The sequence below is a fragment of the Sesamum indicum genome, linkage group LG11 (genome assembly GCF_000512975.1).
Source record: "Sesamum indicum cultivar Zhongzhi No. 13 linkage group LG11, S_indicum_v1.0, whole genome shotgun sequence".
Lineage (NCBI taxonomy): Eukaryota > Viridiplantae > Streptophyta > Magnoliopsida > Lamiales > Pedaliaceae > Sesamum > Sesamum indicum.
The window spans coordinates 8,905,496-8,931,733 of record NC_026155.1 but is presented as its reverse complement, the minus strand read 5'-3'; the positions used below and the strand labels follow the sequence as shown (position 1 = coordinate 8,931,733).

The 26,238-nt window shown below is 32.5% G+C and overlaps 3 protein-coding genes and 1 long non-coding RNA gene across 8 annotated transcripts; 1 reads left to right on the top strand and 3 right to left on the bottom strand.

The window, feature by feature from the left end:
* LOC105173648 (pollen-specific leucine-rich repeat extensin-like protein 1) lies at nucleotides 311-2,650 on the bottom strand. Its single transcript, XM_011095475.2, has one exon. It carries the CDS (start codon nucleotides 2,581-2,583, stop codon nucleotides 676-678), a length of 1,908 nt encoding a protein of 635 aa, XP_011093777.1. The 5' UTR covers nucleotides 2,584-2,650; the 3' UTR covers nucleotides 311-675.
* Nucleotides 10,904-13,247, bottom strand: LOC105173647. Of its 4 annotated transcripts, none has more exons than XR_848766.2 (4): nucleotides 12,607-13,247; nucleotides 11,499-11,915; nucleotides 11,256-11,372; nucleotides 10,904-11,173 (listed from the first exon to the last, which is right to left on the bottom strand). It is a non-coding gene; the product is annotated as an uncharacterized LOC105173647 (long non-coding RNA). The 4 variants fall into 4 exon arrangements; XR_848767.2 differs by lacking the exon at nucleotides 10,904-11,173 and having other exon boundaries at nucleotides 11,182-11,372; nucleotides 11,499-11,771; nucleotides 11,879-11,915; XR_848765.2 differs by lacking the exon at nucleotides 10,904-11,173 and having other exon boundaries at nucleotides 11,182-11,372; nucleotides 12,607-12,837; nucleotides 12,988-13,247.
* On the bottom strand, nucleotides 14,976-16,952 carry LOC105173646 (protein RETICULATA-RELATED 3, chloroplastic-like). The gene is made up of 2 exons (XM_011095474.2): nucleotides 16,830-16,952; nucleotides 14,976-16,458 (listed from the first exon to the last, which is right to left on the bottom strand). Exon 2 carries the CDS (start codon nucleotides 16,393-16,395, stop codon nucleotides 15,307-15,309), a length of 1,089 nt encoding a protein of 362 aa, XP_011093776.1. The 5' UTR covers nucleotides 16,396-16,458; nucleotides 16,830-16,952; the 3' UTR covers nucleotides 14,976-15,306.
* On the top strand, nucleotides 18,892-25,370 carry LOC105173645 (mitogen-activated protein kinase kinase 2-like). 2 transcript variants are annotated; one of them, XM_011095472.2, is made up of 9 exons: nucleotides 18,892-19,162; nucleotides 19,258-19,342; nucleotides 21,916-22,050; nucleotides 23,080-23,304; nucleotides 23,378-23,560; nucleotides 23,771-23,991; nucleotides 24,531-24,576; nucleotides 24,655-24,745; nucleotides 25,160-25,370. In XM_011095472.2, the coding sequence occupies exons 1-8, from the start codon at nucleotides 19,086-19,088 to the stop codon at nucleotides 24,742-24,744; spliced, it is 1,062 nt and encodes a 353-aa protein (XP_011093774.1). In that variant the 5' UTR covers nucleotides 18,892-19,085; the 3' UTR covers nucleotide 24,745; nucleotides 25,160-25,370. The 2 variants fall into 2 exon arrangements, with proteins under 2 accessions (XP_011093774.1, XP_011093775.1); XM_011095473.2 differs by having other exon boundaries at nucleotides 25,156-25,370.

The following is a 26,238-nucleotide window of genomic DNA, read 5'->3' as shown; positions in this document are numbered from 1 at the left end:
TAATTCTCTCTATGGGTGTGAGGCTTGATTGGTGCACAAGTGATTATGAGCGAGGTTCGAATAATTCAAACTTTTATGTATAAAAATATAAATCGCCGACAATAATAAATTGGATAAATTCAAATTTATAATAATAACTCAGTAAAAAATTTAAAATCATCAACTCGTAAATTTTGAATCCTAAAAAACCAATTGTTTTCTGTATATATATATATTGAGAACATGAACCAAATAAATCATTGATTAGTAGTAAGGTCAATCCAGAAATCAAAAACTCCAAGGAATATTAATACATAGGACTCTGAAGAGGGGGCAAAAAAACGGAATCAGAGCCACATTACATCAAACTCCAAAATCAAACTTTTCGAATATCGTACTGTGTACATCATCATCATCATCAAACACTCCAAACATAGTACTATTTTGTAGTAATTATCAACTCCACATCTTCATCTTCTTCCTCTACGGTTGGAAACTGCTCCAATTTGAGATTTAAAAACGCACAAATGGAGCCAAATATCATCATCGTTCTTCACTCTATTTACTCTTCTCTTTAATTACCAAATGGTAGTCAAATCTTTTATCTCGTGTAAGAAACCAAAAAATTAATCTAAAAAGACAAGCCAGCGGATCAACAGTCAGATTGAATGGAGATTATGCATATCGGACCGGGCCTCAGCCTAGCTGCCGTTTCTCTCTTATTGAATTCATCTTCTCCAATCTCCACTCGTCTCGGAGCCTGGCTATGAAAGTGTCGGCTTTCACATTTACATCTGGGCTGGGGCAAGAAATCGAGGGCCCGGCTGAGTCTCCGACGTCGAATTTCACTGACATGAAGTCTATGTCTTCCAGCTCAGGCGAGCTGCACCGGGAGCTATGTGCGCTGTGGATACTCACGAAATCTCCTTGGGCGACGAATTTGAGTTCCGCCATTCTGAATGGGGGCGGAGGGGGAGGTGGGGGCAGTGGGATCAGCGGCGACGGTGGGGCAATGATCACGTTCTCGTGGTACTGTGGGCTCGGTTTTGTGGGTTTTGGTGGCTTGCCGGTGTTGAGATGGCGGCGCCGGGGAGGAGTTGCTGGGGGAGGAGGTGGTGCAGGGGGTGGGGTGGTGGTAACGTTTTTGAAGCGCCGGCTTTTGCTTCCGTTTTTGAATAAAGAATTGAGTATTGATGAAGGCGGCGGTGGAGGTGGCGGGGGCGGCGGAGCTGTGGAGGACTGTTGGAATCGCTTGCTTTTGCTGCCTGTTTTGAATAGATTATTGAAAATGGAGTTCGGAGGCGGCGGTGGAGGAGGAGGTGGCGGTATGGTGGTGGGAACAGAATGTACACGTTTGCTTTTGGTGCTCTTTTTGAACAGGTTTTGCAACACATTAGAAGGCGGAGGAGGAGGCGGTGGAGGTGGAGGTGGAGGCGGAGGAGTCGATTGTGGCTCTAGGATTGAAGGTGGAGAAGAGTTTTGAGTGGCACTGTTGTAAATATCTCTACTTTTCGCTCTCTTCTTTCTCTTCCTTTGACCTTTGTACAACGAAGCTATCGCTGTCGCGATTTCTTTTGTCGTACCACTCTTCTTCCGGTGAATCATTTCACGTATTTCCACAGGAAACTGAAACTCTGGTGCTGGTACCGGCGCTGAAGGCGGTGGCGGTGGCTTCGACGGCGGGGGTGGAGGAGGTGGTGCCGGAGGAGGCACTGACCGTCGGTTTTCTCTAATTTCAGCTTCATCTCCGTGCCTCTCAACTTCTGCCGTACGTGGAACACTATGGAGAGACCGTCTCGGCTTCAAAGTGGCCGCAGAGGGTGGAGGCGGAGGGGGTGGAGGAGGAGCCGGCGACTTCGGCGGCGTCGGGGCTGATGAACTGACTTCAAATTTATCCACCGGAATTTCCCTAACAAGCGTCTCCTGTTCTCCCCTCTCCGCCTCATGGCTCCGCCTCGGACGGCGTTCAAGATTTCCCGGCGGCGGGGACCGGTAAAAATTCACCTCAAAATCATCAAGAAATCTGGACCTGTTTCCACCACCACTTTCCCACAACGATTCCTGCCTTATCAGATCAGGATAAGAGCTGCTGCTCCTCCTCAGCCTACCGCCACCACTGATCCTATTATACTCCTTCCGATCCGGAAAATCCATCCACGACGGAACAGATTGCCTGGGATTGGTAACAAAACTGGATACATTCGAAACACTCTCCAACCTCCCCTGATCGGCAGCATCATCATCCCCGGAGGCCGGAGCTTCATCGTTCCGGCGAGCGAAAACTCCGCAAAGAATAGCAAACAAGACCAACACGATGTTGAGAGAATCCCAGCTCTTCCTAACCGAATTAGGCCTGAGAATTTGATTAGTGTGGGACAGAAACGGCGGGACTAGGAAAAATAAAACGAGCAAGGTGAGTATCGGGATAGCCAAGATAAGAGCCACCGGGTTGAAGAGCGGAGACGGCTGAGGACGGCGGCGGGGGGGAAGGAGGAGAGTGGTGGGGGGCTGAGCCCAGAACGGTGGAGAGTCGCCGTCGGCTTCCATTTGGTGGTGGTGCTTTTGAGAGAGGATTGAAGCTTTTAACAATGCACGACAGGACATATACTATGATATGATGGTCTGTCTATGAGCGTAGGTTTGAAATAAAAATGAAATTTTATGCACATTTAAATGTCAAATTAAATAAAATAACTATATCATACCAAAATATATTTATTTATATACTCTATATATATATACTTATCTACAACAATAATGTACGGAATGGATCAAGTTATTTAATTGTTCATTTATTTATGTGTTTGGCAGGAAAAAAATTAAGTTTGCAAGGAATAATAGAATAAAATTGTCGGTTATTTTTCATTAAATAATAATGTTTACGTGTTTTTGTTATGGATAATGATGCTCTAAATTTAAATTAATTGTAGAAGAAAGAAAGTATTTGTTGGTTGATGGCTCTGCATTCCACCTCCTTAAATTTAGTTAGAAATCCAATAAATTAAATTAATTATTTTTAATTATATATGAGGACATACCAAAAAATAAAATTAGTGGGTCATATTACATTTCTCTTAATTCTAATGTTATCACTTTACTTTGTATAGCTTAGAAAGTATAATTATTTGACAAGTTAAAATGTAAGATAATTGGCATTTCCAATTTCAAAAGACAAGAATTAAATTTAGAAGGGTGAACATTGATCAAAAGGCTTTCAAAGTTTAAACCCTCTAATGCCAACCCATTTCAGGAAAGTATTTGTTATACGATCGCTAATTTTAAAAAGTATTTATAATTTTTCAAATAACGAGAATGTATTTTTAAGTATGACAGATTTAAGAGAAGTTTGATATAATTTATCCTAAAATAAAATACAAATATCATTTCTTTTTATTTTTTTAAAGTTAATGCACTCAATTCTTTAACCTTAATCATTTACAATTTATTTTCATTTTTTTTTGTTTCTAAATAGTATGCTACGTATTACACCATTCAATATATTAAAATTCAAATATCGATTCAGTACATCAATCAACAAATACGTTCAGATAAAATAAAAAAACAACAAAACACTATAAAATCAGCAAACACACCCTACGTTCGTGTAACTCGAATTCAAAACCTTTTAATTTAATGATGATCCGGTGTCCAATTCTCACATCATTATAAGTAGTCAAACAACCAGAAATACTAAAGTAATGTCCTATAATTATTGGGTGCAACCATGGCTTTAATAGAAACAATTAAAATTCTTTAAAACGTGTGTAAAATACTGTTGGGCTGTAGTTATGGAAGCTGCAAATTGCTGTATTTGTTGCCCAAAAATTAAATAACAGGTAATAAAAGGTAGGGAAGTAGTTTAATTAATGGGGGTAGGCAGCAGCTCCTTTCCTAATTGCAACAATTTAAAAACACAGGTGGGACATTTTTTTGGTAGATTGGTTCAAATTTAAAATTTCATGTTGTAAGGGAGCAGGCCATAAATTCAAACCTAATTTACTCACTACTTTTACTTCATGGGAAAGTCTTAGTGCATTGGTTAAAATTGAGATCTCGGAATCGACTTTACGTTATAGGTTTAAGTTTCATGTGATGTATGAGTGTTTATCTCATTTTATGTGTTTATTTTATAATTATTTGTTGTATTAATGTGCCGATCGAATTAATATATTGTTCAATTTTGAGTTTATGGAAATATTGATATAATCATATCATTATCGCTCCTATAAAAATAAAATTCAATATTATAAAGGCTAAAACTTAATTAAGGCGTATAAAATATTGCATCAAAAGTAATAATTGAAGATGAGTAGATCAAATTATGCCAGAAGTAGAAGTACATAATTGCCGTCGATGGTTTATGGTCTGACCCTGATTGATATTGGACATTGATTACAGACTGAGATGGTTATTTTATCATTCTTGTTTTAATTAGAAAACTCTATGTATATACCCCTCCGTGTAGATGTTCTGAAAGTACGTAGTTCTTAAGTCTATCAAATTCTTGCTATTTAGGGTAATATGAAATTTTTGAACTCATTTGAACGTCGAAGGTTTATGCTGCATTTTTTATGACCTACAAAGGGAGAATTGATATTTTCGCCGTCAAAGCTGTTTGAGGTTCCATTAATTATTAAGTATTTATAACTCTTGAATGTAAGATCCTCGATGATCGATATGTACACTTAAAGAATGTAAGATCCCCGATGATTGATATGTACACTTAAAAAGATGTAAAATTGAACTTATCTTACGATAAAAGTACATTACAAATTTGGGTAAATTACAGCTACCTCCCTTAATGTTTGGTTGATTACGAATACCTTCTTATTGTTTGGAAAATTACAGATACCTTCCTCAGATTAAAAATAATTACGTAATTCTTAAATAGTGAAGTAAAAGTTACTACTTTATCTTGTTGGATTTTTTAAAAAATAATTCATAATCCAAAAGGGCATTTTGAATAATTCACCACAAAAATTGAACAAAATTCAAATGGAATAGACTCGTTGTTACAAAAACTTTAAAATCAACAGGGTATTTATAATTATTCAAAAATGAAACGAATAATAATTGTCTTGGCATTAGAGCTACCAAGAATAGTAAGAGGCCACCTAATCTTGTACAAAAAACATAGCAACCAACCATTTCTTTTGTCTCCTAATTAATTCCTTTGTCTGCATTTAAATCCCAAATTTAATTATTCTATCAATTCTTGAAAAACTACACAAATTTATTTTATTTACAGATAAAAAAAAAAAGAAAAAGAAAACAAGAAAGTAGGAGTGGAAGAACAAGATAAGTTGCATAGGGTACCCCTGAAATGAAGTGATGAGTACTTGAGAGACAGTTCAGCACTTGTATGATTGGAGCGTGGTTGGAATGATTGAACCTCCCTCCCTTTTCAGTTTTCACATAAATTAAATTACAATAAACATAAATAATAATACAAACAAGCACACCTTTACATCATCCCACTTTCTCAAAACCCATTGTTAATTTCACTTTCTTTTCACTATTTAATCTTTAACTTTTTTTTTAAAAAAAATAAATTAATTATAATTACATCATAAATATACGTCAAATGTCAATATCAAATATGTATAACTAATCATTAATTATTATTATATTAGGCCCACAACTACTGTTGAAATAGATCAACGTCCACACATTAGTGAGATTCAAACTCATGATGTCATGAAATCTCAAATTCGCCAACTAAAACATACCTCATTGTCACTATTTATGCTTTACCTGCCCCTCCACCTATTCCTCTAACCCCATCCCAAATAATTAATTAATTTAGACTTTGGATTAATTTAAGTTCCATTGTGGTCCAACTTTAGGATTGGTGGGAACTTTAGCAAGTGAGAAAGCTTGAGATCTTGTGTTTTTTTGCTTGTTGTGTAGATTTGCAACGAGCCCAGTAAAGTTTCTTTGGGTTGTTTTGCTTTCTTGTATTTATCTTCTTTTTTTTTTTAATTTAAATTTTACCTTTTAAAGTTTAAATAGTGCTGCATTATTCCACCCTAATTTTGGGTTTAGCCCTCTGAAAACTAATTGTTTTTTCCATCACATTATAAATGTTGTTCACAATAGTATATTTGTAATTTTAATGAGTCCTTAGCGCTGGCACCCATGTTATCTTAGTTTAATGGTTAAGGTCGAAATTTTATAAATAAATTAAATATTATCGGTTAAATTTATAATATACATATAAAGAACCAAATATTATAGTATGGGTAGAATATATATTAATATATAGGGTACATTGACGCCCTTTGAGGTTATGTCAAAATATACAAACACTTTCTATCTTTTGTAAAATTACAGCTAATCCTGAAATTTGTTGTATTTAGAACTGCACCCCCTATTTAAAAACAAAACTTATACAAACATCCCTCAGGGAGTGTAATTGTAATTTTGTAAAAGACATGAGATGTTTGTGTAATTTGGCCTAACTTCAAGGAGTGTCAATGTAATTTATTCTAATATATATTAATTAATTTCAATATCTTAATCTTAAGATTTAAGCAAATTTCTTTGATCGGCCCTCAAACCCGGGCAAAAATTAAGATGGGCAAATTTTGGGGAAAAGCTACGTGTGGATGATCATAAATATAGCAATTATATTTTGAATTTCAATTATTGATTATTAATATATATTAATTATTAATATTTAATATATAAGACAATTAATTATTATTATAATAGTCCAATAATTATTATCAAAGTAGATTAATATTTATTTATTAGTGAAGCTGAAACTCATGACTTTTTTATTATCAAATTTGAATTTCATAAATTGAATTAGACATCGTTGATACACCGTATCCATTTGAAATAAGACCAACCATATATCTTTTGTTTTGGGTAAATTACATTTTGCTATTCAAACTATGCCCGTTTTTATATTTTGCCATCAAAAGTTTTTTTTGTAACAACTTACCATCTCAATTTTATAAAATTTGCACTTTGCCATATATGACCATCTTTTTGTTGATTTTTTTTATGGAAAAATATCATATGCTCTGCATATGTTAAAAATATAACATCACATAACCTTTAAATATCACACGTGTACTGTATATAATGTCTTTTCAGCAAAAAACTTGATTGAAAAACAATCACAAATGGCAAACTGTAAAATTTTATAAAGTTGGGATGATAAACTAATACAAAAAAAAAAGAAAAACATAAATACCAAAATATAAAAATAATCATAATTCAAATGATAAAATATAATTATTATTTTTTAAAATATGAGAAAGGTCCCATGAGTAGGAGTTATGAACTACCTCCTATGAATGTTCCTTTCACAAGCAATGTCGCTATTATTATTTTTATTCAAATGTATTTCTTATAATCTACAAAATCGCGTCTACGTAACCTCCACTCCCTCCACCCAATCTCCATATCTTTTTTTTTTTTTTCAAATTCTATAAAGTTAAAATTAGAATTTAAAACAAATTAAAATTCTTTAACATATTTATATACTGCGAATGCTTATGCTTTTGGCAAAAGAATAAAAAATCAAAAGATTTTATTTTTATTTTATTTCAACAAATACGTCCCAAGCCCATAAGACTCGAGATTAATTCTTACTTGTAGTTCGTAGTTACCGCTGACTTAAAAGAATTTTGCATACAATGGGGTTCAAACACAAAATATCGCTAAATAGATCAAACATAACGTATAAACACAATGGAATTTTGCTCGATTAGTAAGGTTGAGGCCTAACAACTAAAAAATTATAGGTTCGAGTCTCATAAATATGACTACGTGTTTACTTTTTATAATAATTTTTTATTATCTTATTGATTTGAATTATCTATATATCGAATCAATATTTAATATTTAAATTTATTAAATAATTTAATGAATCGCACCCTATTACAAAAATAAAAAAAAAGGTTGAAAGATACCTCTTATAAAATTGTAAAATAAACAAAAAGTGCATGTCATATAGTAAAACAGCCGAAACTGTACTTGAACTTATGAGTGGAAAACTAAAACGAGAGAGTATTTTTCTTTTAAAAAAAATATTACACTTATTTTGTGTAATAAAAATAATTTCAATCTTATTTTCTAATTTATTTATTATTATTTTTTGTGTTAAATACAACTAACCCTTGTATTAATAAAAAAATGCAAGAAAACTCTATAAAAAAAATACAATTTACCCCCCTATGATTTAAAAAATAATACAATTTACATCCCTCTAGAGGGTGTAAGTTGCATCATTTTTAGTGTCACAGGGAGATAAATTACACTTTACTTTTTTATAGGGATTTTTTTGCATTTTTCATTAATATAGGGGTTAATTGTATTTTATCCTTATCTTTTTTTTGTGAAAGTAATAGAGATGTACTTTTAGTCTTTTGCCAAAGAAAGTGAAAAAGTAATTTTGAAGAATAAGATATTGATATAACATTGCAAAAAAATAAAAAAAATGTTGATGTGGGGTCGTTATTAAATAATTTGAAAATGGAATTGACAATTGAAATAAAAAGTCGTGTAACTCAGTACTACTTATAAATATATATTATTAAAATGATGGGTCTACATTCTCAATTTTTTTACCTCTGTATCATCTTACTGACTTAAGCATCAAAGTATTATAACAGAGTATTCCAATGTTGTTATCCAATCAAATCATTTGAAGTGGCATTTTTAGCAAATAATGTACATTATTATATGAGTAAAAATGGTTGTTTTTCACGCGTTAGAGGACGCGTCGAAAAGAAACGGATTCATGTGTGGATTGTAACTACTAATACAAGTTGGTAGTGTCTCTTTCATTTCAATTGTTCTTTTTTTAAGACAAAAACACAAACACACACACTAAGCGTATATTTATATATAATTATTTAAAAAAAGAAAAAGAATGTGTGGGGAGGGGGGGGGGGGGGGGTACAGGTTGGAAAAAGACAATGAACCCCCACGAAGTATCCTCAACAGCTGGACGACTTCTGTCCTTTCCCACGTGTGAGATTTCAATCATTAAACAATCTTACAACCTTCCCATAATCCTTACTTAATTACCACTTAATCCCTCCATTCCAATATTTCTCTTTCTTTTGTTTTTAATGAGGATTTGGTAATACCATAATCGATTAACGTAACAAATAATATGCATGGGTTGTACACAATCCATGATCGAAATTTATACGATACGGATCTTTTATCATATTTCTTTTTTGTCATATATTCATATTGAATCAATAATTCTAAAAAAACATATCAAATTGACTAAGATACCCCTATTGATCTGAATTCTTATCCGAAATTAAATCAAATGTTCCCTAATATGTCTTGTAAAACAGAGCTTTTAAGAATATCTCGATTATATTATTATGATATTTAAATCAGTAAACTGTGATGTGTATATATAATTATGATCGAATGTTATAATTTCACGTGAATTATTAATGCAAATTTGATTATACAATTATAATTTTTTGTTTAACTCAAATCAGATTTATCAACTCGAATGAACGACCTAACAAATATACTGCCACATAAGCCATTAAAATATAGGTTGATTGGTGAAAAGCCGTGGGGAAGTAGAATTGCGGGCGAAGTCAATTAATTTTTGTTTTGAGTTAATCATAAATGTTATTTATGTGGTATGTGGGTGGGAAGTCTCCACATATACTCATAACAAGTTTATTTTATTCTTTGGCGGGATAGCGTTGTTCTACTCCTAATTTGAACAACTCCAATTTTATTTATTCTCATGTTATTAAAACATCCTTACTTGTCGTGTATATTTTAATTGTGGGGTACGCCCAAATGTGCAATCATTCGTTTCAATCAAACATTGCCATAATTTCATATTTCGTATCCTAACTATGACATAATTTGATATTTCGTACCAAATAAACGAAAGTATTTAAAATTTATTCTCTTTTCAATTATACCAAATAATTTAAAAGAAAATTATTATCATTTCACTCTCTCTATTCCACTTTTTTTTTTCATCTCATTTGAATCAAACGAACCCTTAATTTTATTTTTTGAAATCTTACCAAGCATCTTCACTGTAGGTGTTGGCCTTCAAGGAAAATACAAAGCCTCGTCTAATTTAAGAATTGAGCCCCCAATACATAGCCCATTAACCAAAAATTCCTTCCAAGAATCTCCTAAAATCAAGAGCTGAAGCCTGTGATACGATATTAGTGTATTATTCCAAAACTCCCCAATAGACTAAGAGTGTTTTGATTGGGATGAAAAGTGAAATTGTAAGATAAATGAAAATAAAACTAAATGTATAAACAATAGTTTGATGTTTGGTTATGAAGAAAAGATGAAGAGGATGTATAACTCAATGTATATAAATTTCTCCCGAATTCAATTTTATTTTCATCCTTAATTGGACAAAAAAATGAAAGTATAAAGTCAAAAATACAAAAATATATATTTCATTTTTATTTACTCTATTGTCCATATAAATATAATTTCCCTCCAATTTTTTTCTCTTTTCAATTGAAAATACCGTATATAGTCGCCAGAGAAAAGATAACAAAATCGCTGAAAAACTATTGCATCGAATTTAATAATGAATATTATTAATAATAAAATATATTTTTATTCTTGTTTGATAAATATTTTATTTTTAAGGTTTATAAATTTTTGATATACTAAAATTATATTAGTGTTTTCATTTATTTATTTTTTAATACAATACGAAGAGAAGAATTATTTAGTAAAATTAAAAAAAATAGTCTTTTCTTCTAAATCTATTTTTCTTGTACCAAATAAATGAAAATATTTGAAATTTACTTCCATCCAATCATATCAAATAAAAATTATTATTTTTTCCCTCCCCTGCTCCTTTCCTCTCACTTGAAACAAACGAACATAAATCTCACCGTGCAAGTGTTAGAAAAGATGACAGAAAGCATATTAGAAAAACTGAGGATTAAATTGGCTGTTCATTAGTTCGTCAAACGGTACATAAGCTTCTGTCAAGACTATGATCGTATAGATCACTGCTTTTTTTGTCATGTATACCAAGTGCAGGAAGAAACCTGAGTATTCAACAACACTTTTGGTTTCTCCGAACAAGATTAACATCTACTTTTTGTGAGTAAATCATCTCAACTACATATAAAAGGAAGCAGCAGCAATATGAGAGTGAGAAAAGCAAAGTTACGCCTATGGTTAACAATATCACAGAGCATGCCGTGGCCTGCGTCAAATTGCAGGTCTTAGATAATTCGGGCTAACAGTTGTTTATTAATGAGATGAATAGGAGAAGGAACTGTACTCACAGCAATCGCAGAGGCGGCAAGGCCTGTCGTTCCCAAAGATCCTTGCGGTAGTAATTTCCAAAGTACAAGATCGTAGCATAATACCACGTAAGTGGGCACTATAAACCCGACAGAAATCTGAAGGCGAGAGTAGGCAATTATGTTAATCAGAACTGGGGAAAAACCAGCATACCGTTGATTAAACTTGTATTAAGAGAACCATCCTATCCCACAGCCAAAGCAGAGAAGAGGTTTGTCATATACCCCCAGTTTTAAGCCTTCATCATCTCTGAGTAGAGTGTATTTCCCTTCTCCCTGTCCATACCATCTGCCCTTTTTTCTATGAAGGTGTAAGTATCTCTTATATAGGCAAGCGTCTCAAATTCATTGCAGCCTTGAAGCTTAAGTGGTTTATAAGCCTCCTCTCTCTAACGAGCCGCCTTTTCAAGCTTTGTATTTTCCTCCAACATGCTTTAGCTCCACAGCCTTCTCCCAAAGGAGTTCAATGCATTGGAGCTCCACTGCTTCTCCAACATGCTCCAGCTCCAAAAGAGAACAGTCAGAAGGCACCAGATAAACAGAAACAATGGAAAAGAAGACAAGTAATACAGGCATGTGGGCATCGACTGCAGCAGAATTATTACCATTCGGTGCATAGACATTGTTGCTGAAAAAAATTCTCTGCAAACCAATTTTTGAAAGGGTTAATAAAAATCACAAACCGAGTAACTACTACCTGTATACATGGAATAATGTCGAGCTGATGGTCTCAAAAGATCAAGATGAATTATCTGAAACTGATGTGACTAGTTCAAGGTCATTTCTACTCTCTCCCTCCTCAATAGTAGCATCTGTAACACCACAAAGTCCCAATTCACTGGATTAGGATGCTTACTAGTCCCTTTAGTTTTTTTTCTCACCCACTCATTCTAAATGAATTGCTTGCCTCAAACAGATAGCTAAGGGTGGTATGCTCGAAACCAATTAAGTCTAATCTCGTCTTCCTCCCCAAAAAAAGTTAATGCCGGAACGACTGATCTTTCTAATTTCGTAATGAAGAGAAGTTCCCTTTAGCCACATGACATCCCTGAAACTTCCATCGAGCAGTTTCCTTTCCTATTAACTCGATGGAACAATGTCGATAACAGATTATGTCTATAAACAAACAAAAGCATTCCTACTCATCCTATTCCCATAACAAGGGATTCCCACTAGTTGCTCCACATAGTAATTCACAAAAAGGGAACTTACAACATAAAAACTTACAGACTTGTAAAACAGTTATATTCCAGAAAAGCTACATACTACATGCCAAGAGCGAACATTATACTCATCAACAAAGCAACAAAAAGCAGAAATCAAGTTGAATTACTATGATTCATGGGCGCTCCCCAAAAGGCGATATATCACTGTGGGTCGAGAGCCTCCGTTCCACTACGATTAAACAGCCTGCAGCTGCTTCACCAAATTATTAGAACAAAGAGATAAGTATATGTACTGCTTTGTATTAAGTTTTAGCCAAAGATTACTGAAACAGCTGAACCGTGTAAGGGAAAGTGGAATGCAAATCGATGGGAACCCGGGAACAAACGGAAAGCTAGCGCTGCGATAATCCAAGATAGTTTCAAATGAAAAATAGAACAAACCAAATCGCAACGATCATAGCGTTATACATCAATGTAGTAGAATTTCAAGCAAGCATCAACTGCATGCAGTTGATATTTTTTGCAATCTCATCTCAAGTAATCTATACCTTGTTAAAAACCCACAACGTCAATCCCTAATTTCCTTTACACCTTTCAATCCATCATCGCGAAGGACTCGATTGAAACAATAGCAGCATAAAGATGCCAACAAAGCAATCAAACAGAATAAAATTAACGTAAAACTCTAGAAAAATAGAGAAAGATACATGGGGAGAAGGGAAACTGAGTTCTAATAGTCTCGGAAACGATTGGAGCTTCACAATCACAATTTGATAGAGAAAAGGAACAAAACAAGGGGCGCAATTGCAATGAATCGGTGGTGACTGGTGCATTACAAGAATTTGGTAAATGGATATGAGTTATTTCAATTTTGGAAAACATGCAATCAATCCATTGCCATATGACAAATTAGTAAATTAAGTACTTATAAAAAAAATAAATATCGATTTAAATCCCTATCATTTTTAAAATACAACAATTTATCTCCTATAATTTTTAAAATGAAGCAATTTATCTTCCTATACAAAGAGATAAATTGCTTCATTTTAAAAAATATAGATGATAAATTGCTATATTTTTCATAGAGAATGACATGCTTTTTTTTAATATCACAGGAGTAAATTGCTATTCACTTATTTATTTTATTCTTTTTGGGATAGATTTAATATTTTTGTATATTAGAATAAATAATTTCAATTTGTTTGTTTGCTACACTCAACAACTCAAATGATTCACATTTATAACTTTTTGTAAAAAAAAAAATACATTATACTAACCACTGTGGTACGTTATATGCGCTACTTATGCTTAATTAATAATTAAAAAAGAATCAAGTGATTAAATGAGTGAAAGTAGAGAGTAAATGTGATAGTACGCTGGAGGTTAAAAAATAATTTGGACAATTTGAAATAAATAAGTAATTACATTGGCACAAAATTTAATGATATATTAGTATTTTAAAATTTTGTGTTGTGATGTGATGGTGTCAAAAATTATGAGTAAGCAGTGGATTTCTTTTTATATTAGAATAGATATAGTCGTGATTCATTATATCTTTCAACACATTCATATTCAAAAATTAATTAGATATATGAATAATTCAAATCAATAAATATATTCAAACGACCCAGTAAATATATATAAAATCTTCTTCGAGCCCAATTTTATTTTATTTTTTTAATTGGAAAAAAAATGAAAGTATAAGATTTAAAAGAAAAAAATCCTATTTTGTTTTTACTTGTCATATTATCCACAAAACTAAATTTCTTTATCTAAAAATTATATTTTATTTATCCTCCAGCTTATATATTCCCATTTAAACCATATAGTAGATGTTACCTATGGTAAAAGTATTGTTTAAATTTTTATTCAGATTAAAAAGCAAATTTGAAATTTCTGTAAGTTCAAAATTGTGATGAATTAAGTAAATTCAGCATATTTTACAGAGGAGTATAATATAATTTTGGACTTAAATTTTGTTAATTGAGTTAAACCTTACTGATAAAATTTTTAATTTTATTACCTAAAATATGTAAATTAGCACTCAACAAAATTTATCTTATTGCTGCCAATCATCTTTTACCCCTTACCATTCTGGTCAAAGTTATGTGTAATAACGAACTAATTATTTATAATAAATATATTATTACACGTGTTATATAATTACAGTCCAAATCGAATCTGATTTTCAAATTTTTAGTATACAATATGTATAATAATGAACTAATCATATAATTAATATATTATTACACGTGCCGTTTAATTAAAGTGCAGCTTAAAATCAACTATATTTATTATGTGATTGATTCAAATTCTACATTTGTTAAGTGATTGATTCGATTTCGTATAATTCTCATCATCTTTTTCTCAGATGAAATCGGAGTCTAAAATCCAAGTATGATGCAATATCCGACATATTACCCGGTACCAGAATAGACCATAATATTTGTACGAATCTATGCACGTGTTATGGACCAGGTATGAGTGTGTTGTACTTACAGGAAAAACGACAAATACAGTACATAGAATGCTAACATTACAACAATCTAATCAGAACTTCATTCAGTATGACAATTCAATTGGTTCCATCTCATGAAAACACGTTTTTACCATAACATCATACCAAAACATAGTTCAACAAGCAATCTAAAACCACCCAACAAAGGAATTCCAACCGCTGGTGGATTTTATGAGTAAGGACACAACCAAAGAGCTGGATCCACCTCAAGAAAATCTCCACATTCCTAAAACATAGTTCTATTTAGACGAGAATGTAATCGTTCATGAAATTATTTTTGTCGCGGATAAAGTTCCGGAAGATGGGAAGAAGTCGAGCCATGAGAAGCTGACAGAACGGGTGATCTGGATCACTTGGATGTAGCCTCGTTTGCTTGCAAGTCCGGGACCTCGTTCACTAGCTTTTGCTTCTCTTCAGCCAATCCCTCCGCAATGCTACTTGTTGCCTTCCCTCCCTCGACGCTTTGGGACCCTGTCAACCTGGCCAAGACGACAAACGACATACCTCCGAGTATGTTGTTCAAGCATCTCAAAACCACAACTGAGGTCTTGAATAGGACTGGGGGCAACCCCTTGGCCAACAAGAACTCGATTCCATTCAAAGTTTGGTATCTGAAGTTGCTGCTGACGCCCATGTGAATTGCCCAAGTAATCGCATTCAAAACCGTGGGTGGAGGCTTGTTCGGCGTCTCGAAATTTGGATCCATCTTTTTCCTCATCTTAATCAACCCGTTTGAAAGAGCAGTCCCCACGAGCCCGGCTGCAAATCCAACAGCGGCAAATACAGTGCCTTTATACACAAAAGTGCCAAGCCGATTCAGTAAACCATAAGCCCCGGGTTCAAACATATGGCTTGTGGGAGAGTTTGCGAAAATGCCAGGCAGAGTTTGGCTTACAGAAGACATAGTCGGGGCTAATAGATACATCAGTACAAAATTCATAATGGAACCAACGACAAGCGTCGAGAACACAAAATCAAGCTCGTTGAGGCCAAAGTTGGGGCGTGAAGCCATGTCTCCAAGAACACAAGCACTAACACCAACCAACTCTTCCATGAGAACTTTGAAAGGGAACTGCGGGTCGGCAGCAACCCTCGATCTCCATCCATTAACAAAAGCCCCAATCGGTCCAAACCCATCCCACGAAGACTTGGATTCATCCGAATCTCCTCCTCCACCACCACCACCACTACCACCACCACCACCACCCCGCCCAATGCCAATATCACCGCCTCCACCAGCACAAGGTAGGTGTAATTTAGTTTTGAAATCAGGGTTCAACCGTATATTTCCACTGCATTTCAATGATGGGAGCGATACGATGTTCGGAAAAGTACTGTCGGCGAATACAGGGCCAAAACTCGTAATGGGAGGAGCACCAGCGGTGCGGCAATAGTGACCAGCAAGAGGAGAGTAGCGCAGCTGAGCCATAGACGCCATCTTTTCTCCTTGAGGATTACCACTAAACAGCTAAAAAGGATCACTCGCCTAAATCATGTAATTCTGCAAACAGCAGAACAGAACCGGATTTCAGATCCTCGGAGACAAAAACAAAGCAGACAAAACGCATAACACGCCGAAAACATTAAACCCCAGACAGAATCTTGACAGCGAAACACATGCCCACAAACATATAAACACGGGATCACGCCTATTTACACCTGAAAACTCTTATTCACACAGAAATATACAAATTTAAACAACATTCAGAAACAAGAAAATCACTTCTTGAAATTGAAGAAAGGGGCCAAATAAAATAAAAGAACAGAGATTGCAATCAAAGAGCACATAAACATACACAAAAACAATGAAGAAGCAATTTAAGAAACATCCAATTAATAATTTGATAGATTCCAGACAAAGAAAAATGAAACCTTGGAGTAACGCTGCTGAAGATCCTGCTGCATCAGTGCTTACAGACACAAAAATAGAGTATAACGAAAGAGGGGAGTCGGATGGGCAATTTATATGACAGCATGGAATGGGTCCTGCTTCACCTACTTCCTTAGGTAATGAGAGGAACCGTTTTGGGCCCTTTTACCCGGCCCAATATTCATCCCAGATAATTCTTCTCTTTTATCATCAACGGTTAATTATTAATATTAATAATCAATGACAATCATCTCGATCAGTGAGGTTGAGGCCCCTTAATTTTAGAGCTCATCAATTCAAACTGTACCTTATGAGTGGAATATTGTATCTACTTAATAGTATGTGTTGTTCTGCTGCAATAATAGGTGTTGATTAAATTTCGTTTATTTGATATTGTTAATCAAAGTATGATTGTTGTATCAATTGATTATGAAATTTTCAGTTTTAATTCTATAACTTTCTAATAATAGCATTTTTATTGCCTAACCTCCATTTCTCTATGAAGTAGTCACTGAGTACGTAAATTTAACTATCAAATGTGTTAACTTTGAACGAATGATGGATATATAATAAATGACAATTAGACTAATTTAGTTTACGAAACTGAGGCTCTATGACGTTAGAAGTCATGAGTTTAAGTCCCGTCTTATGCGTTAGATATTGTTTCTACTGAATAGTAAGTGGTGATTCTATTGTAATAATAAGTATTAGTTATAATATCTGACAGAAATAATTGTAATCAATTTATTTAAATTAATAATAATTCATCGCTCATACTTTAAAAAAATAAATATATAATAAATAAATCGAAAGTGCATATTATTATGTAAACACAACCCTTCATTACAAAACATTATTTATATCACTACTACATGGTTCTCAACAAAAATTAATCACTACTCAAAAAATTCGTAAGAAAATTATATTTTTCATCTCATAACTTAGAAAAAGTATATTTTTAATTTCATTATGTATATGATTTTCAAATTCGTCCCATAATTTACAAAACGTCCCACTTTTAATTTTTCTGCCAACTTTTTTTAGAAAATTGACGTGAAAAAGATCATATATAAATGATCATTATTCTTTTAAAATGGAGGAAAACGACCATTTTCATAAACGAACAGCTCCCACACACATCCAAAGCTTAAAAATGGATGAACATGTGATTACTTTCATATACACTTCCCATAAAACATTTGCATACTATCTATCACGTCGTGTAATTAATTGAGATATAGTAAAAGAATAATGATTTTCTAAAATGTGACGTAAACGGAGAAAAGGGGCGAGAATGGGATAGGGCGGGCGCGGGTAAGCAACATAGAAACTATAAATCAAGAAGAAAAGTAAACGGGAGAATGTCACTGTATTTGGTTTTGTATTTCGTATTTCTCAAAATAAGATAAAATATACTCAATATTTATTTTTGTATTTTTATATCTTATTTGTGTGTTTTTTTATTTTTCAACTTTTTATATATATAATATAAAAGAGACATGATTTGATAATAAATAGTGATTTTTGACTTCCAAATCTCAACATCAAACCTACATCACTTATTTTAAAATATTTTAAATTACCTCAAAACATAAATCCAAACATATTATCTACTTTCAACACGTATTTATTTATTTTTATTTTTCTCTCTCTATCTCCAAAATATAAATATATGCATAATGTTATGGATTCATTTTATGAGTGTTTTGTTATGATTTATTTTTTGAGTTTTTTGTTAGAATTCATTTTCTGAGTGTTTTTGTTATATTTTGTGGAGATAGATAGAGAAAAATAAAGATAAATAAGTGTGTGTTAGAGATAGTATGTAGTTTGGATTTGTTTTTGGAGATAATTTAGAATAAATATTTTGGGAGACAAAAATTTCTATTTATTGCCAAATCATATTTTTTTTTATATATATGTATGTATTTATGCTAAAACAGTTAAAAACATCTAAATAAAATATTTTTGAATGATGACAAATATTAAGTATGTGTTTGTATCGAAAATAATTTAAAAATAAAAACAAAGGTAGTGACGTCTTTTCCGCATTCTCACCACTCACCACGCACCAGTAGTCTTTTCGTCTCATTCATGGGTTTACTTTGAAAGACTTGTTTGAAGATAGGTTATTTGTGTATATGGATCTCTGCCCAACACCCACGCAATGCGGTGTGGGGAACGCGAAATGATCAGTGAACCTGTGATATATTAATACATTCATTCCTGAACAAGAATACCTTGAAAAGCAAAGGATCATGAAGAAAGGGTCTCTGGCACCCAACCTCAAGCTCTCTCTCCCTCCTCCTGATGAAGTTTCTCTCTCTAAATTCCTGTACGTACTGTCAAGTGAAATGTTATTGTAGTTGTGAATATTTGTGTAATCAAATGGGTTTTCTTTCTATTTCTGATTTGGAATTCTTATGGCAGGACGGAATCGGGGACATTTAAGGATGGTGATCTGTTGGTTAACAGAGATGGCGTTCGTATTGTCTCTCAGAGTGAAGTCGAAACTGTATGTTTTGTTCTTGCTCATCGCTGCTTTCCTATCCTTGTTGGGTACTTCAAATTTGAATCACATTTTTCTTATAATTATATATCCTTTCTGGGTCCTCACCATTGGACTGCAACTTTTAGCATTTGTGCTTTTGTTTTTTAATTATCTGAAAAGCATCTGGAGTTCAGTGTGGTTTGCTCTATAGTTATCCATCTTATACTAATATAAAATATAAATCCAAAGGTATTAAAAACTCTAAAAAACAACCACATCTATCTATATCTTTTTGGATTTAATGCAATTTATCCTTCTGATATAGCAAATGAATTGCTTTGAAAAAAAAAATGTCCGTCTTTTAAAATAAAGAAATTTACTTTATCTTTAAGGAGGTAAATTTCTCTATTTTAAAATTTAATATAAGAAGATAATTTGCTAAAAAAATTTTTCATAAGAGAATAATATACTCGGTCGCAATATCATATAAATTTGCTTGTGTTTTTTCCTATCTTTTCGTGTGGAGCTCACAAAAATTAAGAATTACAACTTCAAAGTGGAACAAAAAAAAAGGCAACGTGTCTTTGATGCAATTTTGTTGTCTGTCGTTTCTGGATTATGTGTCCGTCTTTGTTTTATGTTTTTAGGATTTTTTGTATTTTGTTTTAGTATAAAATAGATAAAACTAAGTTAGAATGCACTGAATTGTGTGTTTTGTAAAGATAACAGCAAATATTTAAAATGATTTTTGCTGTTTTTTGGATAATAAAAACTTATTCTTCCACAAAAAAATATAATATTATTATGATATTTTTCACAATAGACTAATAAGTAATACATGGGAAAAACCTTGCTTCTAGTTTACTGTAAAACGAGAAAATAATGAAACATAACAATTTTATAATTTTGACGTAAATTTTTTTCTTAAAGTAAATTTATGATTTATTTTGCATGCGAGCAAATCATACAATGTTTTAGTCAATTATATCTTATATTATTTTTGTGTATGTGTGATGTGAAAAAATAGAAGAGATAAAATTTGCAAAGTCAATGATTTCATTCATTTATTCAAGTTATATTATTTAATATAATATTTTTTTTGATAAGTCTTATTTAAAATTTTAAAATAAATTTTATTTCAAAATTACATTTTATATGCATGACCGAATTAAGTTACTTTATTTTGAATTGAATTTGAATAGAAGGGAACTAATTCGTCTCCATATCTTTATTTTCACAAGAATGTAGCATATTATATATGTGTAGCATATCCTTTTTATAAATGTAAATGTAGATTACATATACCATTTTTAAGAAAAAGTTAAGTCATAATGTATGAACAAATGTGGTTATAAAATAATGCAAAGATTTAATAATTTTAGAAATGAATCTATATAGTTCAATTAATTCAAAATTTTATTACAATATGAAGTTTAAGTTCTATGTATGAAATTAATATATTCTTAAGATACAAAATTTTAAGATGATGATGGTAATACATCATTAAGTCAATTATTTTTCCTCATATTGTAAGGAATATTTTATTAGCTTTACAACTTTTTAGAAGAATCAAATCAACTCACAGCTCAAACTACGAAATATATTTGAGAAACTATTTTTAATTTATTATTTTAAATTATCGCTCAAATATTACATGGTTAATCAAAAGAATTACTTAAAAAGTCGATTTATAAAAAGAAATTTATTGCATGTTGGTTGGCACAAGGAAATGAGGGGATTAATCCATGCAAAAGTTCTTACTCATTGTTGTAAACTTCTCACATTCTCCATAGAGTTTCTAGTGCACAAATTTCTATAATGTACATGTACATATATAAGTATCATTAATTGAAACGCTAACTTGCATGGACATTCTTTATGATATCATGAGAACAGAAATAATGTACAAACATAAGAAAGAAGGAGTTAATAAAATAAATATGTTAAACAATCTCAAAGAGAGCAGATTGAACTTTTTTTTTTTTTTTTCCATTTTATAGTCAAATCCAAACATCTGTTAAATTATCTATAATATCATCTTTCTTTTTCTCCTAGAAAACAGAAATACGACCTGATGAGATAAATATTGTATTTAGAACATTATTTGGACTGGTAACTATAGAAATCAATTGAAATAATAGCATGCACTTAAGATCTTACCATAAGAAATGGTCCAAGTTCAAGGTTCCATATTAATATTTTATTCTAAAATCAAGAAACTATGAAAATTCAAATTCAAGATGGTGAACATGACGATTTCTATTACTGCCGCTAAAACTAATACTATCCTAGGAAATTTAATTTGGCAAAAGATTCAGAAATACTTTCTTTCTTTTTATAGTAATGGAGATAGAGATAGAGATAGAGACAAAAAAGTATGTTAGATTGAGTTTGACATGTTCTAATACTTTGCAATGGTTGTGCTTTATTTTCTATAATCTTTGTATAGCTGTTGCATGATAATAATGCACAAATCTCAAAATCATACTTCACTTACCTTCCTATTTGCTATTTCAAAAAGAGATTCTACAAGTCGGTACAATTTCATTGTAGCAATTGGAAAGTTAAATTTAAGTTCATTCTTGCAATCTTTACAGCCATCCTTAGTTCAGCCATCAGATAACCAGTTGAGCTTAGCAGATTTTGATGCAGTTCGAGTTATTGGTAAAGGAAATGGTGGTATTGTGCGCTTGGTGCAACATAAATGGACTGGACAATTTTTTGCTCTGAAGGTATGACTCTTTTGGTTTGGTAGTTATACATAGTTTTCACTCAAGTATAAAGATCTAAAGTTCGTACCCCCATCATGTTGTTGGCAAAGCATACTAAGTTTCTGAAAATTATATGGAGTATTCTTGATGAAGAATGATATTATGAGAACTCAAAGGGCAAGGTTGAACGGGGACTTGGGTCTTTCATGGGGGAGGCTTATGTGTCTTTCCAATTCAGTAGGTTATAGTATGATCTAGTTTGCTTTGTGCTAGTCCAATAATTACAGATCTTATTGCAGTTTCCTAAAACTCTTTGGTTCCAACTGTAACAGGAGTTTGAAGTGACAGCATCTTACTACATTTTAATCCTAGAAGAAGACATAATACATATTTGTATGTAATTAAATCACAATTTCATCGTATGGAAATCAACAATAAAGATTGTGCTGTTTTACTTGTTCAACTGAGTCAAACCAGCTCCTCATAAATATGTCTCTTACATGAGTTATTGGCTCAAGTCATCCAGATTGTAATTTTTTCTCAAATGTTTGAGTTGTATCTTTTTTTCTACACTCATTAATATGGCGAGTCTCCAGTCTGTGCCATTCACTATTTTATACTGTTTTTGTTTTTCTTTTGGTGTAAGATAAATTTCATTAATAAAATAACAGAACAGCTTCCAATAGAGCTCCTATAGAGCAAGATAATGTCTTTCAGAGTCTAAACTCATGAAATAAACAAGTGGGATTTATGCTGATAATGCAGCTATATCACATTCAATTTTCTGTTATGGCATTGTTGGAGAGACACAGGCTGCTAGAAAAGTGAGCTTATTAAAGATATAAATGCACCGGTACAGTGAGATTTCACCATGATATTAATTCCATAAAAAATTTAATGGTCCAAGGTTTCAGAGTCTGTAGGTTACTCATTAGCATCTCTGAAAAAACTTCACAAACTTGCATAGAATAAAACTCTTTGCAATGGATAATGTCTCCTTGATGCATAAAAGTGGTTAACATATGTATTTTTATTCACAACTTATTTCAGGTTATTCAGATGAACATCGAAGAGTCTGTTCGCAGGCATATTGCTCAAGAACTAAAAATTAACCAATCATCCAAGTGCCCCAACATTGTAATTTGCTATCAGTGTTTCTATGATAATGGCACAATCTCCATAATCTTGGAGTACATGGATGGAGGATCTCTTACAGATCTTCTGAAGAAAGTTAACATGATTCCAGAGCCATATCTTGCAGTAATCTGTAAACAGGTGGTAATTTGTTTGAAATTCTGAGTAAAAAAGATTTACTCAAGTACTAATAAATTCCTGATTGTGCCTGTAGGTACTCAAAGGCTTGTGGTATCTTCATCACGAAAAACATGTTATCCACCGGGACCTCAAACCTTCAAATTTGCTGATAAATCACAGAGGTGAAGTCAAGATCACAGACTTTGGTGTTAGTGCAATACTGGCTAGCACATCTGATGCGGCTCTTAGCTTTGTTGGCACGTATAAATACATGGCTGTGAGTATTATACTTATCATCCAAGTAACTATTTTCCCCAGCAATGTTCTTAATGCCACTTTTTATCTGTGTTTAGCATTAGTTACTTGCTGAACACATATAATCTCATTTTGTTGTAAAAATGTGTTGTCAATATTTGCACTGATGTTTTGGTGTTTTACCAGCATTTATGGCCAAATTCTTTGTGTTTCCATTTTTGTGTATCCTTAGCCAGAGAGGATTAGCGCAGACAGATATGGTTACAGAAGCGACATATGGAGCCTTGGTATTGTTCTGCTTGAATGTGCAACAGGAGAATTTCCATACTTGTCACCACAGCCAGATGGATGGATCAATGTCTATGAGCTGATGGAAACTATTGTTAATGAACCAGCACCCCGTGCACCTTCAGATTTATACTCTCCTGAATTCTGTTCATTTATTTCTGCATGGTACATACTACACTGAATCTAATTTCTAATTATTTGGTATGTTGGATGCATTTACTTTCTCATCAAACTCAATGTGGTAAAGTATGATATAGTGTTAATTCTGTTATTAGCAAATTTCTGATTAAATTGTGAACAAACTTATTTATCTGCATTTCTACATTTTCCGTATCACTTTGTTTATTAGGTCTTGCTTGACTACTCAATGTTTATCTTGCTGGATGTGTTAAAATCCATTATTGAGAGTTTTTGGAAAATGTGCTCTCACTTCTTATCATAATCCTTACATGCATTGCAAATTCTATTCACAAAAGAGATACAAGTTACAACACAGAACATTGCCGCTTCTATGTTGAAATATCAGGAACGTAGCTTTTAGTTGTTAGAATGGATTAATATGTAACTTAAACAACAATATTGTTTATTGAACTTCCAGAAGCCTTCTATATCCGCTTATGATTTGTTAGTTACATGCGTCCTTCCTTATTTATTAGCTTTATTTTCGCACTCCTGGCTTATCTCATGTAATTGGATTTTCTCAGCGTGCAGAAAGATCCCAACGATAGACTGTCTACAAATGAACTTATGGTACTTGTAATACTTCCTTGCTTCATGTTAGTCTATTGGAGACATGGTGATTAATCTTATTTATTCTTTGAAATACAGGCACATCCTTTCATCACTAAATACGACAATCTTGACATTGAGCTTGCCATGTACTTCACCAGTGCAGGACCTTCACTTGCCACACTTTAAGGTTTTGATCTTAACCTATGTACAAGATGCTTTCTAGAGATATGATGAGATCTACATTTTCTTGTCTCCAATGCTTTTCTGTATAATTGTCCAATAATAGGCAGTGCTGTTTGATATTCATGAGAATCCCATCTGCCAATTATTCAGTAAATGAACTTAACATCCTGAAAGTTGAAAGCAAAGATTATTCATCATCAGATGATAGCCTCTTACTATCTAAGTGGATGAGGATATGATCTTAGCATCTGCCCCTACACCCTCCTTCACTGCCAATGTGTAAATTGTGGTTGTGTTAATGTACTCCCCACATGAAATTCTTCACTGTTCAGTTAAGGGAAAAGGAGTACACACAATTTTGTCTTCTCTGATTTCCTTTGAGCTTTCAGATGTATCATTATGATTTCTGCGTAGACAGGTAGTCTGCTGCGTCGCGGCCGGAATAATCAATGATGGAGATTGGAGAAGAAAGATTTAGAGAAAGAGAAGCCAAGAAAAATAGTAGGAAAAAACGTGTTTTTATAATTTCTAGGAGAGAAGTTTAAAAAAAAAAATCTTAGCATACTTGTTAGAGTTATAAAAAGACGCTCCAGTCCCATTCTTATATGAATTGAATTTTTTATTGCAAATTGTGTTTCATTTCCTGTCATTTTTATAAGGGTATTTGTAATTTTTCAAATAACGAGGGTTATTCATAATTATGCAAAACTTCAAACAAAATTATCGTAATTTACCCTATAAAAAATTGAAGATCATAAGTCTAATCAAACATAGGAGTGTTGAAAATTGTGCTAATTCTGTAAATGGGTCTCTCGGTTTAGGATGCTAAATTAAGCTAGATATCTCCAGCATTATGTATTGAATTAATTGTAAAAGGTCTAAATGTCTCCATTGTCATCGTGTATTAAGTTCTTGATACAAGAAAAGAAATCAGAAGTTAAGAGGGTTCTTGTTCTTTATATCTCCATAGTAATATATATTTTTCCCTACTTCTCCTATTCTTCTTGTATCTTCTTTATCCAGCAATCAATCTGGATTGTTTCTTCTCTCACAAGGAGAAGATTCAAGTGAGCTATAAATTAAGTGAATTTTTTTTAGAAGAAATTAATCATTTGATTTTAATGGTCATCAACTGGAATTTGCTGAAAATTTAATTTAAAAATCCTTTTAAACATCATTTGATCACAAGCAAATTCTTAAAAACGCATATTTGTACATACAAGATATTTATTTTATATGTAAGACTTATTGATATCTATACTACAAGACATAAAATATTCAAAAAGTTTCTCGAAATATTTTTTTTCTAATATCTAATAATATAATAATTATCATGTACTAAATGATAGAAAAAATATTTGGGCTTTTTAATAATAATATAGTTTAAATATAATACCAAGTGTCTTTTCTATGCTCCAACTTGTTTTATTAAAATTAGCAATGTGTTCCCTTTTATCGTAACATATGAAACTAGACTTTAAGAGCTTTTAAACTATT